The sequence below is a fragment of the Maylandia zebra genome, linkage group LG4 (assembly GCF_041146795.1).
Source record: "Maylandia zebra isolate NMK-2024a linkage group LG4, Mzebra_GT3a, whole genome shotgun sequence".
Classification (NCBI taxonomy): Eukaryota; Metazoa; Chordata; class Actinopteri; order Cichliformes; family Cichlidae; genus Maylandia; species Maylandia zebra.
In genome coordinates, this window is record NC_135170.1 from 31,687,863 (window position 1) to 31,700,787 (window position 12,925).

General features: G+C 38.8%; 1 protein-coding gene and 1 long non-coding RNA gene across 5 annotated transcripts; one reads left to right on the plus strand and one right to left on the minus strand.

Moving 5' to 3' along the window:
* Positions 1 to 369: 369 nt before the first annotated feature.
* Positions 370 to 3,318, minus strand: LOC101472244 (uncharacterized). Its single transcript, XR_191223.4, has 3 exons — positions 3,063 to 3,318; positions 1,985 to 2,211; positions 370 to 1,429 (listed from the first exon to the last, which is right to left on the minus strand). It is a non-coding gene; the product is annotated as an uncharacterized LOC101472244 (long non-coding RNA).
* A 4,037-nt stretch (positions 3,319 to 7,355) lies between these two features.
* On the plus strand, positions 7,356 to 12,357 carry rusf1 (RUS family member 1). 4 transcript variants are annotated; one of them, XM_004552454.3, is made up of 14 exons: positions 7,356 to 7,470; positions 8,622 to 8,699; positions 8,780 to 8,894; positions 8,987 to 9,032; positions 9,360 to 9,392; positions 9,478 to 9,583; positions 9,801 to 9,902; positions 10,301 to 10,371; positions 10,844 to 11,028; positions 11,137 to 11,194; positions 11,722 to 11,786; positions 11,872 to 12,009; positions 12,083 to 12,151; positions 12,239 to 12,357. In XM_004552454.3, exons 1-14 carry the CDS (start codon positions 7,405 to 7,407, stop codon positions 12,322 to 12,324), a joined length of 1,218 nt encoding a protein of 405 aa, XP_004552511.3. In that variant the 5' UTR covers positions 7,356 to 7,404; the 3' UTR covers positions 12,325 to 12,357. The 4 variants fall into 4 exon arrangements, with proteins under 4 accessions (XP_004552511.3, XP_004552514.3, XP_004552513.3 ...); XM_004552457.6 differs by lacking the exon at positions 7,356 to 7,470 and adding an exon at positions 7,659 to 7,732; XM_004552456.4 differs by lacking the exon at positions 7,356 to 7,470 and adding an exon at positions 7,731 to 7,871.
* Positions 12,358 to 12,925: the final 568 nt, after the last annotated feature.

The following is a 12,925-nucleotide window of genomic DNA, read 5'->3' on the forward strand; positions in this document are numbered from 1 at the left end:
AGGTTTTGCTGGCCAATATATGGGTCACATAATGGGTCCAGTCACTACTGACGGACTCCCGGGAATCTTGGATTGCATGGACTGGTTTTTCCTGTTCCAGTTTCTGATTACACCTCACACAACCACAGGCATGAACCCCAGATAAATTGTTGATGAGGAGAAAGTCCTCCTTCACCCAAATGTGGGAGCCAAAGTCACCCAGCCACATGGGTGACCTCTCCAAATGCCCTGATAGACTGAACTATTAAAAGAATGTGGTCAGTACAAGTAACACTATACATTTAAAAAAAAAAACTTTGTCAAATGATAATGAGATACTGTAAAACTATTAAAATATTTTGTTTTGTACGCACAAATACTTCAATCAAATCAAAGCATAAAAAAATCTGTCATTTTATTAGAAAACAGCTTGTGTTAATGCTTGTATAAAAGTACAACATGTATATATATACATTTGACATTAATGAAGTAAATATTGTAACAATGCAATAATCCCATGGCAACGTTTTTTTAATGAGTACATGTTAAAATGTTTCAAGTGGATGAAGACCATAAAAGTTTCCTCATTTTATTATAAAATTGTTTGTTAATGTTTGTATAAAAGTGCAGCATATATATACATTTGACATTAATAAACTAAAATAGCAAGAACAGGACCTCATAATGTCCTGATAAAGCACTGCCCCAATCACTGCCTCGCATTTTATCTCCAGTAGAGACTCAATCCTAAAGTCACAAGTTGCCTCATTTTAAAGTGACTTGTTGATTGATTGATTAACTTATATAGCATCTGTAGTCATCTACAGTAAGAAAGTTAAAGTATAACTGTAAGAATATTAAGGATTGAGTCTTTACGGGAGCAGCTTTACATTTAAGTAGCTTTATATTATATATAACAGCTTTAGTCTTCAATCTATAATATATACATGTACGTTCGTATAGTCCACGGGTCAACAGATGGTTTAATAAATATCACAGCATATAACAAAAACAGTTGTTAGACATTTAATACTATTTTGAAAGATGTTTGTTCTTTGTGTAAAAACTAAAGGAGCTAGAAAAGTATAAATTAGGACAGCACCCATTTCAGCGTAAGAAAAACCAAGACAGCCTTTTTCCATTTAATGTAACCTGTAGTTTCTCCACAGCTTTGGTGTTCGTAGCCATTGATTCAACAGCTTCCTGCTCTCCACTGTCCGTCTCCTTAAACATCAGCAGAGACACTCCTCTGGCTGTTCTCCTTTGAGGTTGATCAGTCAATCAAAGTGGCGAGATATGAGCCCAGTGCCAGCAGCAATGGAGCTGACACTAGAACGGAAACCCACGTCACGATGGAGATGATGCCCCATTTTTTGGCCTGTCTTAAATACTCTGGAGCTCTCCTGTCTGTCGTCGGCTCGGCCTTCTCAGCTTTTTCAGCATCCTCAGCCTGTTAAAGTAAACACATGACAATATTTTTCATTTAAAGATGAAATCAAAAAGAAGAAGCATTTTATTTCAGTTTCTCTTATTCTAAGGGAACATAATAATTGAATATGTAGATCTGAGGAGATGTGAAGGTTAAGATGTTTCTCATTAATGAGCTGTGTGTAAGTGGAAGCTGTGTTTTTGCTGCACACTCTGATGCTGTTCTCATAGGATTGGAAACAAATCCAGAGTGCACATTATGAATAATAACTTCCGCAGAACATTGCTTTTCTTACAACATGAGGATCATACCCTCATTCACTGCACTGTGCCTGGTTTAGGGCAAGTTTTTTAACACACCTGTACGAACAGGTGATTGTAGAGCTGAAAAACTCTTTTAAATTGAAGAAGAGCTGCATGAAGAAATCTGGTTTCCAACAGGAATTACTTGCCCTTGTCTTGTGTCAGATAAAATTTGACTAAAGCATCCCAAACCAGCCATGACAGTTAATCTAAGTATGGTTATTCTCATAAGAGACGCCTGCATGTACTCAGAACATGACTTAAAATAAAGTACCTTGACAGAATAAATCAAAGCTGGGACTCCGCAGCAGGAAAACCCGCAGATGATGCTACAGACGGCCAGTTTCCTGTGGTACTTGTCATTGCAGCAGGACGCAGTAGAGTCCTCACAGATTACTTGACTGCAGGTTTCCTCGGGTTGTTGAAGACCTGTTCCTGTTACAGTAGTCAGTGGAAGACTTTCAAGGTTGTTTAGATGGTTCTGGGATGACTCTGACATCTCTGCAAAATATGACGTAAAGTTAGGGAAAGTTTGACCCAAAAGACAAAAAACGAACATCTCAAACACGCTTAAACATTTTGTGTGCACAGAAACACTGAACGGACAGTTTGACGGCTGCTTGATAGACATGTTTGATTTTTCAAGATAAAAGCAACTTTAAGGAACTAGTTTGTTTTCAAAGGACAAACCCTGCTCAGGTAAACCGGTTTTCTCCACCACTGAACAAAACAATTTCGATTCAGATTCAAAAGAATTTAAAATAAATGTTTCCCACGGGTTTAAACACGCTCTGCAAAAAAATGTAGTGTATTCTTGAGAATGTGAGTGAGGACTGGGTATTTCCATAAGAAACAGAAAGTATATTTTGAAGAATGTTGCAATACAGTGAGCAGCGTGCGTAACAGTGTTCCCCTGTTACTAAAAAAATAAAAAAATAAAGTAATAGCTTGAAAAACTAGCTTGGTGGGCAGGTTGTTACGGCAAGTTGAAGCCTGAAGTGTTACTTATCTAGCCTCTGATTTAAAAGAGCCGGGCGGGCGACACCTACATTGTGCATTTTTTGGTAAGAGATGAGAAAATGTATGAGCCGAGTGTAATATTACACATGCAGGGCTGCGAATCATTTGTAGTGAAGAGGGAGAAAACTCCGTCCTCCACCCTTCACATGAAGTGGAATACAACAGTAAACATGAGGCGATTAAGTAAGCTTTGATCAAACACTGCTGTACACCAAAATCTTAAAGGTGGTTCTACAAGGCAAACAGAGTATTAACAACTAGGGAGATAAGATTTTTTTAATCACTATGACAACCACTTAGACCGCATTCAAAGGCTGAAATCAAGTACAAACCTGAGCAAGTTTTAAAGGGCAGTGTCCTGAATCCACTCCTCAGTCTGATCTTTGTTCAAAGTTTGTCCGGCTTCTTCTCAGAGTGATATCAAAGCCTTGTTGAGATGGTCAGCAGGTCTTTTCCAACTCAAGCTGCCTTCCTTTAATATGTGAAGATTTCAGTTAAATATTTATAAATGGACATCCAAAGAGCGCTACTGTGATTGTAGAGAGACGACATAAACCTGATCTGTTCCTGTTCTACACAAGCTGTTGAATGACAGGAAGAATAGCCTTTGGTGAAACTCTGTTTGCGACTTCCACTCCCATTTCCCCTTTACTGCCCTGCCCTCTTTCCCCCCCCCGTCTCCACTCCCACTCATAAAATGTGTCAGCTTGTTATTACCTCACAGTGTTGCGTTAGTTCTCATATTTTATTTCAGTTTAGATTTTCCTTTCTCTTCCTCAGTAGTCGCACTGATACATAATGCACAGACTTACAACTGTTTCTTATTTCATACCAGATTCCAGAAGAGCTGAGAAAGGTGTGTCAGAACTTGTAATGCCTTCAGGTAAACCTGAGATTCCAGTCTGCTATCTATTTTTAAATTGCCCTTTCCTCTGATTGTACACTTGATTTTCTTTCTGCTCATCACAGCAGAATCAATCACTTTTAACACACCCTGCTTTTTTCCAGTCTCCTGACCCCCCCTCTACTCTCTGACCTTCGCATAAGATACATTCTTAAACACTGATGCAACCTGAGAGCATTTTTCCAACATTGACCCCACCCACTGTACACAAATACGGCTGTTCCCTGAGACTAAAAAACCTGCCGTGACGTTACAATCAGGGTGCTGTTTGTTTTGTGTCATAGTGCCAGGCATTTCAAAAAAAAAAAGAAAAAAAAGAAGACTGCCAATATGTTACAACGGGGCGATCGTGGCTCAAGAGTTGGGAGTTTGTCTTGTAATCGGAAGGTTGCCGGTTCGAGCCCCGGCTCGGACAGTCTCGGTCGTTGTGTCCTTGGGCAAGACACTTCACCCGTTGCCTACTAGTGGTGGTCAGAGGGCCCGGTGGCGCCAGTGTCTGGCAGCCTCACCTCTGTCAGTGCGCCCCAGGGTGGCTACAATGTAGCTTGTCATCACCAGTGTGTGTGAATGGGTGGATGACTGGTTGTGTAAAGCGCTTTGGGGTCCTTAGGGACTAGAAAAGCGCTATACAAATACAGGCCATTTACCATTTACTACAGTTAATGTAATGACCCTTTCATATATCTAAATATAGCGACAGCTGGCTGTTTCAAAGCAATAAAATTGGTTTACAGAGTTGTAATTGAGCAAACCTAGACTGGGGAAAGATCACTGAATAAAATATTCAAATGAAAGTATACAAACAAACTACAATAAAGTTTTATGACATAGAATTTTTGTGGTAAATTCTGTCCTGTTAAAAGAAAAACCTCTGCTGTGTCTAGGAGCGGAGAAACAAAAACATACAAGTGATGCAGTCATCTGCACTGCCCTACATCCACAAATAGCTTCTGGCAGGAATATGCAACTCTGTAACACAAATAATGGAAAACAGCCAGAATCTGGAGACAAGTAAAGGTACCCCACAGAAACATTTAAACACCTTGAACTGTTTATTCTTCAAATTTGAAAGATCTACGTAAGTAAACTGGATCAACTAAAGCAGAGAAGATACATAAGATAAACACTGCTGTTATATGTAAACAGTAACTTTATTGAATGATGGCAAAACAAAGTCAGAGTAGGCTTTTTATGATTTTTGCCATCAGCAGGGTGTGTGTGATTTCCTCTAATTTTAAAGGTAATTAAGGCAGGATGCAGGGTTCAGTACAAGCAGCCTATAAGTCTGCTGCAAAATAGCAGTGAGCAAATATCCTGTAGTGGCTGAGTAATACTAGAAGAATGCGACTGGTAAGTTTCTTCTCCAGGTGAATCATTTAAACCACCTGTGACCTGTTACCGCCCACATTCCTTGACCTTTCCTGCATCAACAATACGACTGCAACTGTGTGCGATAAAACAACAGATGTTTTGTAGATGCACAGTTACAGTTCTGTGCAATAAAAATGTTTAGGTGCAAGTTGTACAGTAAATATATTTACATTCTCCCCAAAAACTGCAATAAAATGATGACATATAAGAATAGTTTGAACCCTATGAGATCTAACTCACCTATGGTAATGAATCTAAACCTTAGCCTTTGCTATCTGAATATATCATTCTCATTTATTTATTTATTTATTTTTGACACTAGGTCAAACTCAGTTTTACTTATTGCAACTAATTTTACAGAGGTCTAGGCTGATTATCAGAGCATTCAAAGTCTTAACAGTTCCACGTCTTCACTTGAACCCACCCTCACCCCCCTTTTTTGTACTTTTAGCTGTTTATAAGGGCATTTTAACCACTGTAAACACCTTGTGACAGTCTGGTATTTTTCCTGCCTTACTTAAATCTTGTTAAACCACATTTAAAGAAAAACAGTCTAAATCTGTCTGTTATTAATAACTGCAGACACATAACTAATGTTACATTACTTTGTAGAATTTTAAGGGAAAAAAACCCATCCACGAATTACCACTGACACTAAACTATGAAGATTTCTAATGATTTCTGCAATGTTGTAACTACAGAGGTGGGCAGGCCAATGGAGGGTGGGATTTTGGTGTTTGTCTTGGGAATTTTAGCTCATGTGTCATACCCCATGACAATTATTAACTTACACCAGTTACCATGGTCACTTGATTAACAATCACAATACGTGGTTGTTAATTGAGTGTGTCATAAGCATGTGTCATCAACTATGCTCCTGACACAGCGTTCCCAGTCTGCTGACTGACACACTATCAGTTTCATTGATGTTGATAACAGTATGGCTAAAACCGCCTTCAGTTTAACTTTGATCAGAAAGCGGTCCTGACCACTGGAGTCTCACAGATGCTGACCTCACTTTACAGATTTCCTGGGCCACATCATGAACATTGTTAGAATCTGATTTATCACCACAGAAATATAATAAAGATTCAGCGGTTATCATGTAACTAAATAACTCATCCATGTATCTCTAGTTTGCTGGATGATTGCAATGCACTGCTTACAGGAATCTTAAGAAACTACCTTGAACAACTAAAGCCACAGCTTGCAAAATTATAGGTAAATATTTAACTATGTAACTACTATAACTATTTATTTATAATTGAAAAAATATATTTATCTATATGTACTTCTGCATCCAAAGTTTTATAAATCACTTTCCATCCTGTATTAAAACTTTTAAAGTTTTAATACTGGATTTTATATTTCAGTAGCTCTCTGGCATGCTCATAAAAATGATGGATGAACTATGAACCCAGGTCTTTATGAACACTAGACACGCTTTGGCTTCAACATTTTTACTGGTCTACTGCTGGTTAGTTTCTTGTTGAATTTCTATTTCTTTATCAGTTTAACTTCTGTGCTTCACATGAAGCAGGTCTTTCTTACATCCGCAGGCTGAATTATATTAGGCTTACAAATGTCCTTTTTGACAAAGCATATAGTTAGGGCTGGATCAGGTGACCCTGATTCTTGCCTTAGAATTGGCTTAGGCTACTAGGGGCTTCCAATGATGCATTACTGTTTCTTCTTCACTGTGTGTTTACACACCTGCATTTAATTCTGCATTTAATCATTAGTTAATATTAAACTCTGGATCTCCTCCACAGTCTGTCTTTTGTCCTGTTTCTCTTCCCTCACCCCCAATCTGTCACAGCATATGGTCACCCCTCCCCAAACCTAGTTCTGCTTCAGGTTTCTTCTTGTTAAAAGGGACTTTTCCCTTCTCACTGTTGCCAAGTGTTTGGTGAAAGGGGGTCATTTGATTGATGGGATTTTCTCTGTGTTATTGTACGTTCATTACCTTGCAGTATAAAGTACCTTGAGGCAACTGTTATTATATTTGGCACTACATAAATGAAATTGAATTAAATCAATTTTAAGTGTCACAGCTATAACGTTTGTGGTAGTCTGAGTATCTTGACTTGACTTTAATACCAGTAAAACAGGAGTAAATACAGCAGAGCACAGGTGGGTTTGCAAGATAAACAACTGGAACTCAAGAATTAACTGGTTAATAAACTGGTTGAAAAACCATTCGTAGTTAAGCAAATGGTCCTTAGGTGCAAAAGTTCGATTACTGCTTTCTGCAGCAGTGAAGTTTGTTTCCTCAGAATGTGGGTTAACTCCCCAGTAAGGACCAGGAAAACCTCCCACCAACTTCCTGTCTTTGCAAAGTACTGTGATTGGGCTTGGCTTCCATTAGGCAGGTTATTTTCCAGCTGGTAAAAGGGGGAATGGACAAGGCAGGTACGTGGATTAGTCCAGATTCTCCAGAGAGGAACACAGGAAATGAAAGGCAGGTGAGTGTCTCACAGGTTAAACCCAAGCAAACAGTTCATAATTGCACTAAACCCTCTAAATAACAGTACCACAAAAACTGTTTAACAATCCGGTCCTGAGCAGCACTCTGAATTTAAATAATGAGGATGATCACTCAGGTGTACAACAGGTGTGCTTGCTCTGGGTTATCAGACACCACACCCACTGCTGTAAAGGATTGGTTAATCACCATTCACTTGCACAGAGGGGAGAGAGAAAAAGCAGGTGCCATACTAAGACAGGGTGAACCATTTCTATTTATTTATTTAACTGTATGTATTGTGTTTATACTTTTATGTTTAATTTTAAATCACCTGGAAGTTAAAGAATGGAAAAATGGTTAAATTACGTGAAGTTCATTGCATGAGCCGTATGAAACAAGGTTGGTGAAATTTAGGGGAAAGAAACTGTAGATATTGTCTTAAATGAATGTGCATTGCAATGTTGGTATCACATTTTTATTTTTATTTATTATTTATATTTTATTTATTTATCCTGCTTGTGTACGCTTTTTTTTTTGACAGTATTTGTTTTTTATCATCTGAGTTCATTCATGTTAACTGACACATGGTTATGAAAAATATTTATTGTTCCTCCAGCAAGACCGTAAAAAGCGAAGAAAAAAAAATCTATTTCTCGTTTCTTTGACATCATTTGAGCGTCTCCGCTGGGGCTCCGCCTTGAACTTCTAATCCACCAATGAGTGATCGGGAAACTGTGAGTGCGGAAGCAAACCCGGAAACGTCACAAATCAAAACAAAACAGGACACGTCGGCTCTGTCACGCTGAAGTCCACTTTTAGCTGGGCTTTAATTAAATGCATTCCAGTGGATCTGAAGCCGCAGAATTGCTCAGTTTGTTTAAAAAATCGTTTACATCCCTCCGACTATCGCTCTTAAAAGTATAAATGGAGACGGACAAAGGTGTGGTTTTGGCAACAGAGAGATATGGCAGTGCAGAATCCTGGAAGTATGTATCAAAAGATGGAGTGATGGAGAGGAGGAGAGATGGGAGTGAAGGTCACTCAGGAGGAAACTCGGTTTTTGGAGTTTTTAAAGTAAGGCACAAGTGAACTTAATTGTGCTTACGCTAACTGCAAACATCAACCTGAAGTTTGAACTTTTGATTTCAGAGCGTCTTTCTGCCTCAAGGTTATCCAGAGAGTGTGAGTGATGATTATCTGCAGTACCAGTTCTGGGATACAATGCAGGTACAGTGGGTAATACAACAGGGATAGTTACATATCTGTGACATTAAACCCCTTCAGTCACGCTGTTCCTCCTCTCTCAGGCCTTCTCCAGTTCCCTGTCAGGGACTCTCGCCACTCAGGCTTCCCTCAGAGGTGTTGGTGTTGGAAACCAGGAGGCCACCGTAGCTGCAGCCACTGTTACCTGGTTATTAAAAGGTGGAAAAGTACATTTACATTTACATTAACCCTGCACAGCTCGTGCTGACCTCACTGGTGTTTCGATAACAAACAAATGTGTCTCCCTGCAGATGGGACTGGCATGTTGGGAAGAATCCTCTTCGCCTGGCAGAAAGGGTAAGGCTTATATGAGAAGATCTAACCCAGTGTGCAAAAGCAAATACTTTAGATTCTACAACTGTGGCCACTGATGATAAATTTTTTTTAAAGTGCATAAAATTCAGTGCTTTAAGGAAATTTAAGGAAGTGATTCTATCAGTATTTCCTTCAATGCCATTTGCCAGTCTCTTCTCTCTCACACACACACACACACACACACACACACACACACACACACACACACACACACACACACACACACACACACACACACACACACACACAAAATTGGCTTTTGTTCTGATAGAAATTATGTTCAGAGTAAGTTTCTTCGTCTTTTTCCAGGAGTAAGCTGGACTCTGAAGCAAAAAAATGGAGGTATGTGATAAATGTGTAAGACAAGTCATTCCAGTCACGACAGGAAACCCATTTGAGTTTTGTTTGTTTTTTAATTCCCAATTAGACTTTTTGCTGATGTGCTCAATGACATTGCCATGTTCATGGAAATACTGGCTCCTTACTTTCCTGCTTGCTTCACCTTCATTGTGTGCACTGCAGGGATATTCAAGGTAACAAACAAACAAACAAAAAACAGGTTAATTCTGATCAAAATTATTTAATGTACACCACAATTTAAAAGGCTATTCCCATTGCTAAATAGGTGATATAAAAATGAAATTCCTGTCTAGTTGACCAAGGACAGCCCAGGTGCAAGGATGCAGAAAAAGTATAAAACGTTACGTTGCGTTATCTTGCATGTCATCCATTTGTGTTTGTCTTCTCCAGTCTATTGTTGGAGTGGCAGGTGGTGCGACCAGAGCGGCTCTCACTGTTCATCAGGCCCGCAGAGACAACATGGCTGACATCTCTGCCAAAGACGGCAGTCAGGTAGCTGCCACTTCCTACTTTCATCACACTGTGTATCATCAAGCTAACCAACGTGAGCAGTTTTACACTGTTCATTGTCTACATGTTTTCAATCTTTCAAATGTACCAGGATGGAAACTTAATGTGATGGTAATTAGAAAAGGATATATTCTGTATACAATATTTTGGTGTGGCACAAGAAAGAAGCACAAAAAGCCCTTTAATGGTAGTTTTAAGTTAAACCAGGTAAAGCACGTTTGATTAATAATAACAGCAACATTTCAGGTCCCTGCTACTGAAGCAGATACATTTTATTATGTACACAATGTTTATCTCCAGAGACACACAGTAAAAAACAGGTAATTTGTAGCAAATCTGTAAAGCCATCATAACATCATCATCTCTGTGTTTTCCTTTAGGAGACTTTAGTGAATCTGGCCGGACTGCTGGTCAGTCTGATACTCATTCCCCTCGTCACTGATAATCCAGTGTAAGTTTTGCTATATTTCAAATACTAATTATATTCTTAATGGGTCAGTTTACCCAAAAAACATGTTTTTGCTCCAGCCTGCAATGCTGTTTATGATTGTTTTGATGTGAGGTTCTAGTTTTGGAGAAAAACTTTTTTTTCTTGGCACTTTGAGCCTTCAAGGTGATTGTGGTACAGTTTTATTATATTATAAGACAAGGTGGACATTTCCTTAGCTGGTACTTCCAAACCCAGACAAAATGATCTAGAAGGATCGGGTCAAGTAAATTTGACTTAAACGACTGCACAGCAAGTAAAGTTATCAAAGAGAAAAAAAAATAAAGAAAAAGAACAAAAAAATGATAATCAAAGTATAGGATAATAAAAAAAAAAATAGTAATAGTAAATAATGTGGGTGAACTGTTGCTTTAGAGTGTTTCATGCCTCTAACATCACCCACCTCAGTCTCTTTCTCCCTTTCTGTCTTGTTTAGATTGACTCTCTGCCTCTTCTTCCTCTTCACCGTGCTTCATCTTTTTGCCAACTACAAGGCTGTGCGTTCAGTTGTCATGGAAACCTTCAACGAAGCACGGCTTTCTATTGTACTGCAGCAGTACCTGAAGGACAAACGAATCCTGAGTCCACCAGAGGCCAATCAGAGAGAACCAGTTTTCTTTGGTAAGAATTAAGTTTTTTGTGCTATCACACTGGCAGGGTAGAGTCCTGTGTCGAGTCATTGTAAATCTTATTAAGTTGTCTTCTGTTTTGCTTTTGATTTTGTTTTAGAGTTTGGGCAAACTGTGCCGATAAAGCTTGGAGTGAGGCTGCAGGAGATTGCACAGAGGTGATTTCAAAACTTGGTTTGCACGCATTTAAATGTTGCAGTAGCAATGAAAATATGCAGGGGAAGAGTGAGACAAGGAGGAAAAATCCAGAACAGGGAAGTTTTTATTAAATAGTTAAAGTCAGACACTGAAAAGCTGAAACGTTCATTTCTCAAATTACATGTTTTCGATTCTTTTCCTTGCGTCTTAGTTCCTCACACCAATGCAAGTGGAGGAAGCAAAGAAGAAGAAGGCTTTTCTCATTTCATGTGCCTCCTTGTCTGTTCTGTCCACCTTCCTCTGACCCCCAAATCAGTCTGTCTTAAATCACACACAGAAACCGTGACGGGCAGAAAGTTTGATGATCTTAAATAACTGAAACAGTTTATGGATAAAAACGATGAGCTGTTTAAAGATTCCTCCTCCTGCCACAGTTTGTGTATTCCAGCTGTGAGCCACTGGTCTGTTATATGTTGAAGTTAAAAACACTTCGGAAACATGTCATAAAACTAAAAGGAATTTCATTATCGTTCTGCTCATTTTGCAGCCCAGAAGATCTTGAGTTGGCTTTGAAGGAAAACAGCATGCCTTACCTGTTAGGAGTCAGAAATGGTATGCTGTCTTCCACCCATGCAAAGAAAAGCAGCATGTTTACATACTTGGAAAGTTATTTTTAAACCTCCTGTCTTTCTCGCAGGCTGTGTATGTGTTTGTTTGGGACCAGAAGCTTCAGTGAGTGACGAAATCAGAGCGATGTGCCAGGCGGTAGTACTCGGCAACATGCTGAGCTCGTCAAACTCCAGAGAAGCTACAGGGGCTGCACCGAAACAACAAAGTGAGCCTCTACCTCTTTCCATGTTTAACTGTTTAAATGTGAAGAACTGTAAAACTTCCTCTTTTCTTTTTAGAAGGTCACTGGGAAATGGTGCACAAGAGTCACAAGCTGATGGATGCCATTTTCAATCCATTACTTAAGGGTGAGCACATGCAAAACTGCTTTAACTTACCAATCATCCTCTCTGATTCCTTTAGTGGAAGCATGATTCTGGAAATGTAACCTTCAGGTGCTGAAGCTGCAGGATGGGACATGAAACGAACCCTGATCGACTGGGATGAGTGGAGAGTCGAGTGGAAAACAAAAAGCAGCTGAGAAGCTTTAAATAAACAAAGGTGTTTTTAAGTATGCCTGATTTGATTCATTTAGCTGCCCCAACTCTCCAGAGAAAAATAGTTTATATGTTTACAAGAATAATATTTTATTTATTTTTATATTTTAAGTAATTAAAAAAAAAACCCAGCAGATCACCACGGAGAAAATGATCTTGGAGCTTTTTTTGTGTGGGTATTTTGAAGAAAATATCAAAGTATAGATGCAAAAACAAAACGGTAGGGAAGGGGGCGGTATTAAACTGCCTTAACCAATCAAGGCACAACAAAGAAGAGGGAGCAACAACATCCGGTGCAAAGCGGATATGTCAAGTTCGAAACATCGTTGAGTAAAATTATAATTTACTAATAGTACGTAAACACAAAATAATAATAATAATACTTGAAGTTTTCTTACATGCCACAGGGCTATTTCTTACTTATTGTTCTTAACTTTGTTTTTTTTGTCATTTAAAAAAAATTGAAAAAGTAGATTAAAATATAAGTGAATTTACAAAATGAGACAAATCACTATAAGAGTAAATGTAAACATAATAGATACATAATTCAGTCCTCCCAGTCAATTTTAGTCTTAGTGAATTGTG

Excerpts from the sequence above, each read along its gene's own strand:
- rusf1 (XM_004552453.6), top strand. The coding sequence starts at position 8,397 with ATGGAGACGGACAAAGGTGTGGTTTTGGCAACAGAGAGATATGGCAGT. Across the intron at positions 9,033-9,359 it reads CTCTTCGCCTGGCAGAAAGG|GAGTAAGCTGGACTCTGAAG; the intron begins GTAAGGCTTATA and ends GTCTTTTTCCAG. Across the intron at positions 11,029-11,136 it reads GAGAGAACCAGTTTTCTTTG|AGTTTGGGCAAACTGTGCCG; the intron begins GTAAGAATTAAG and ends ATTTTGTTTTAG.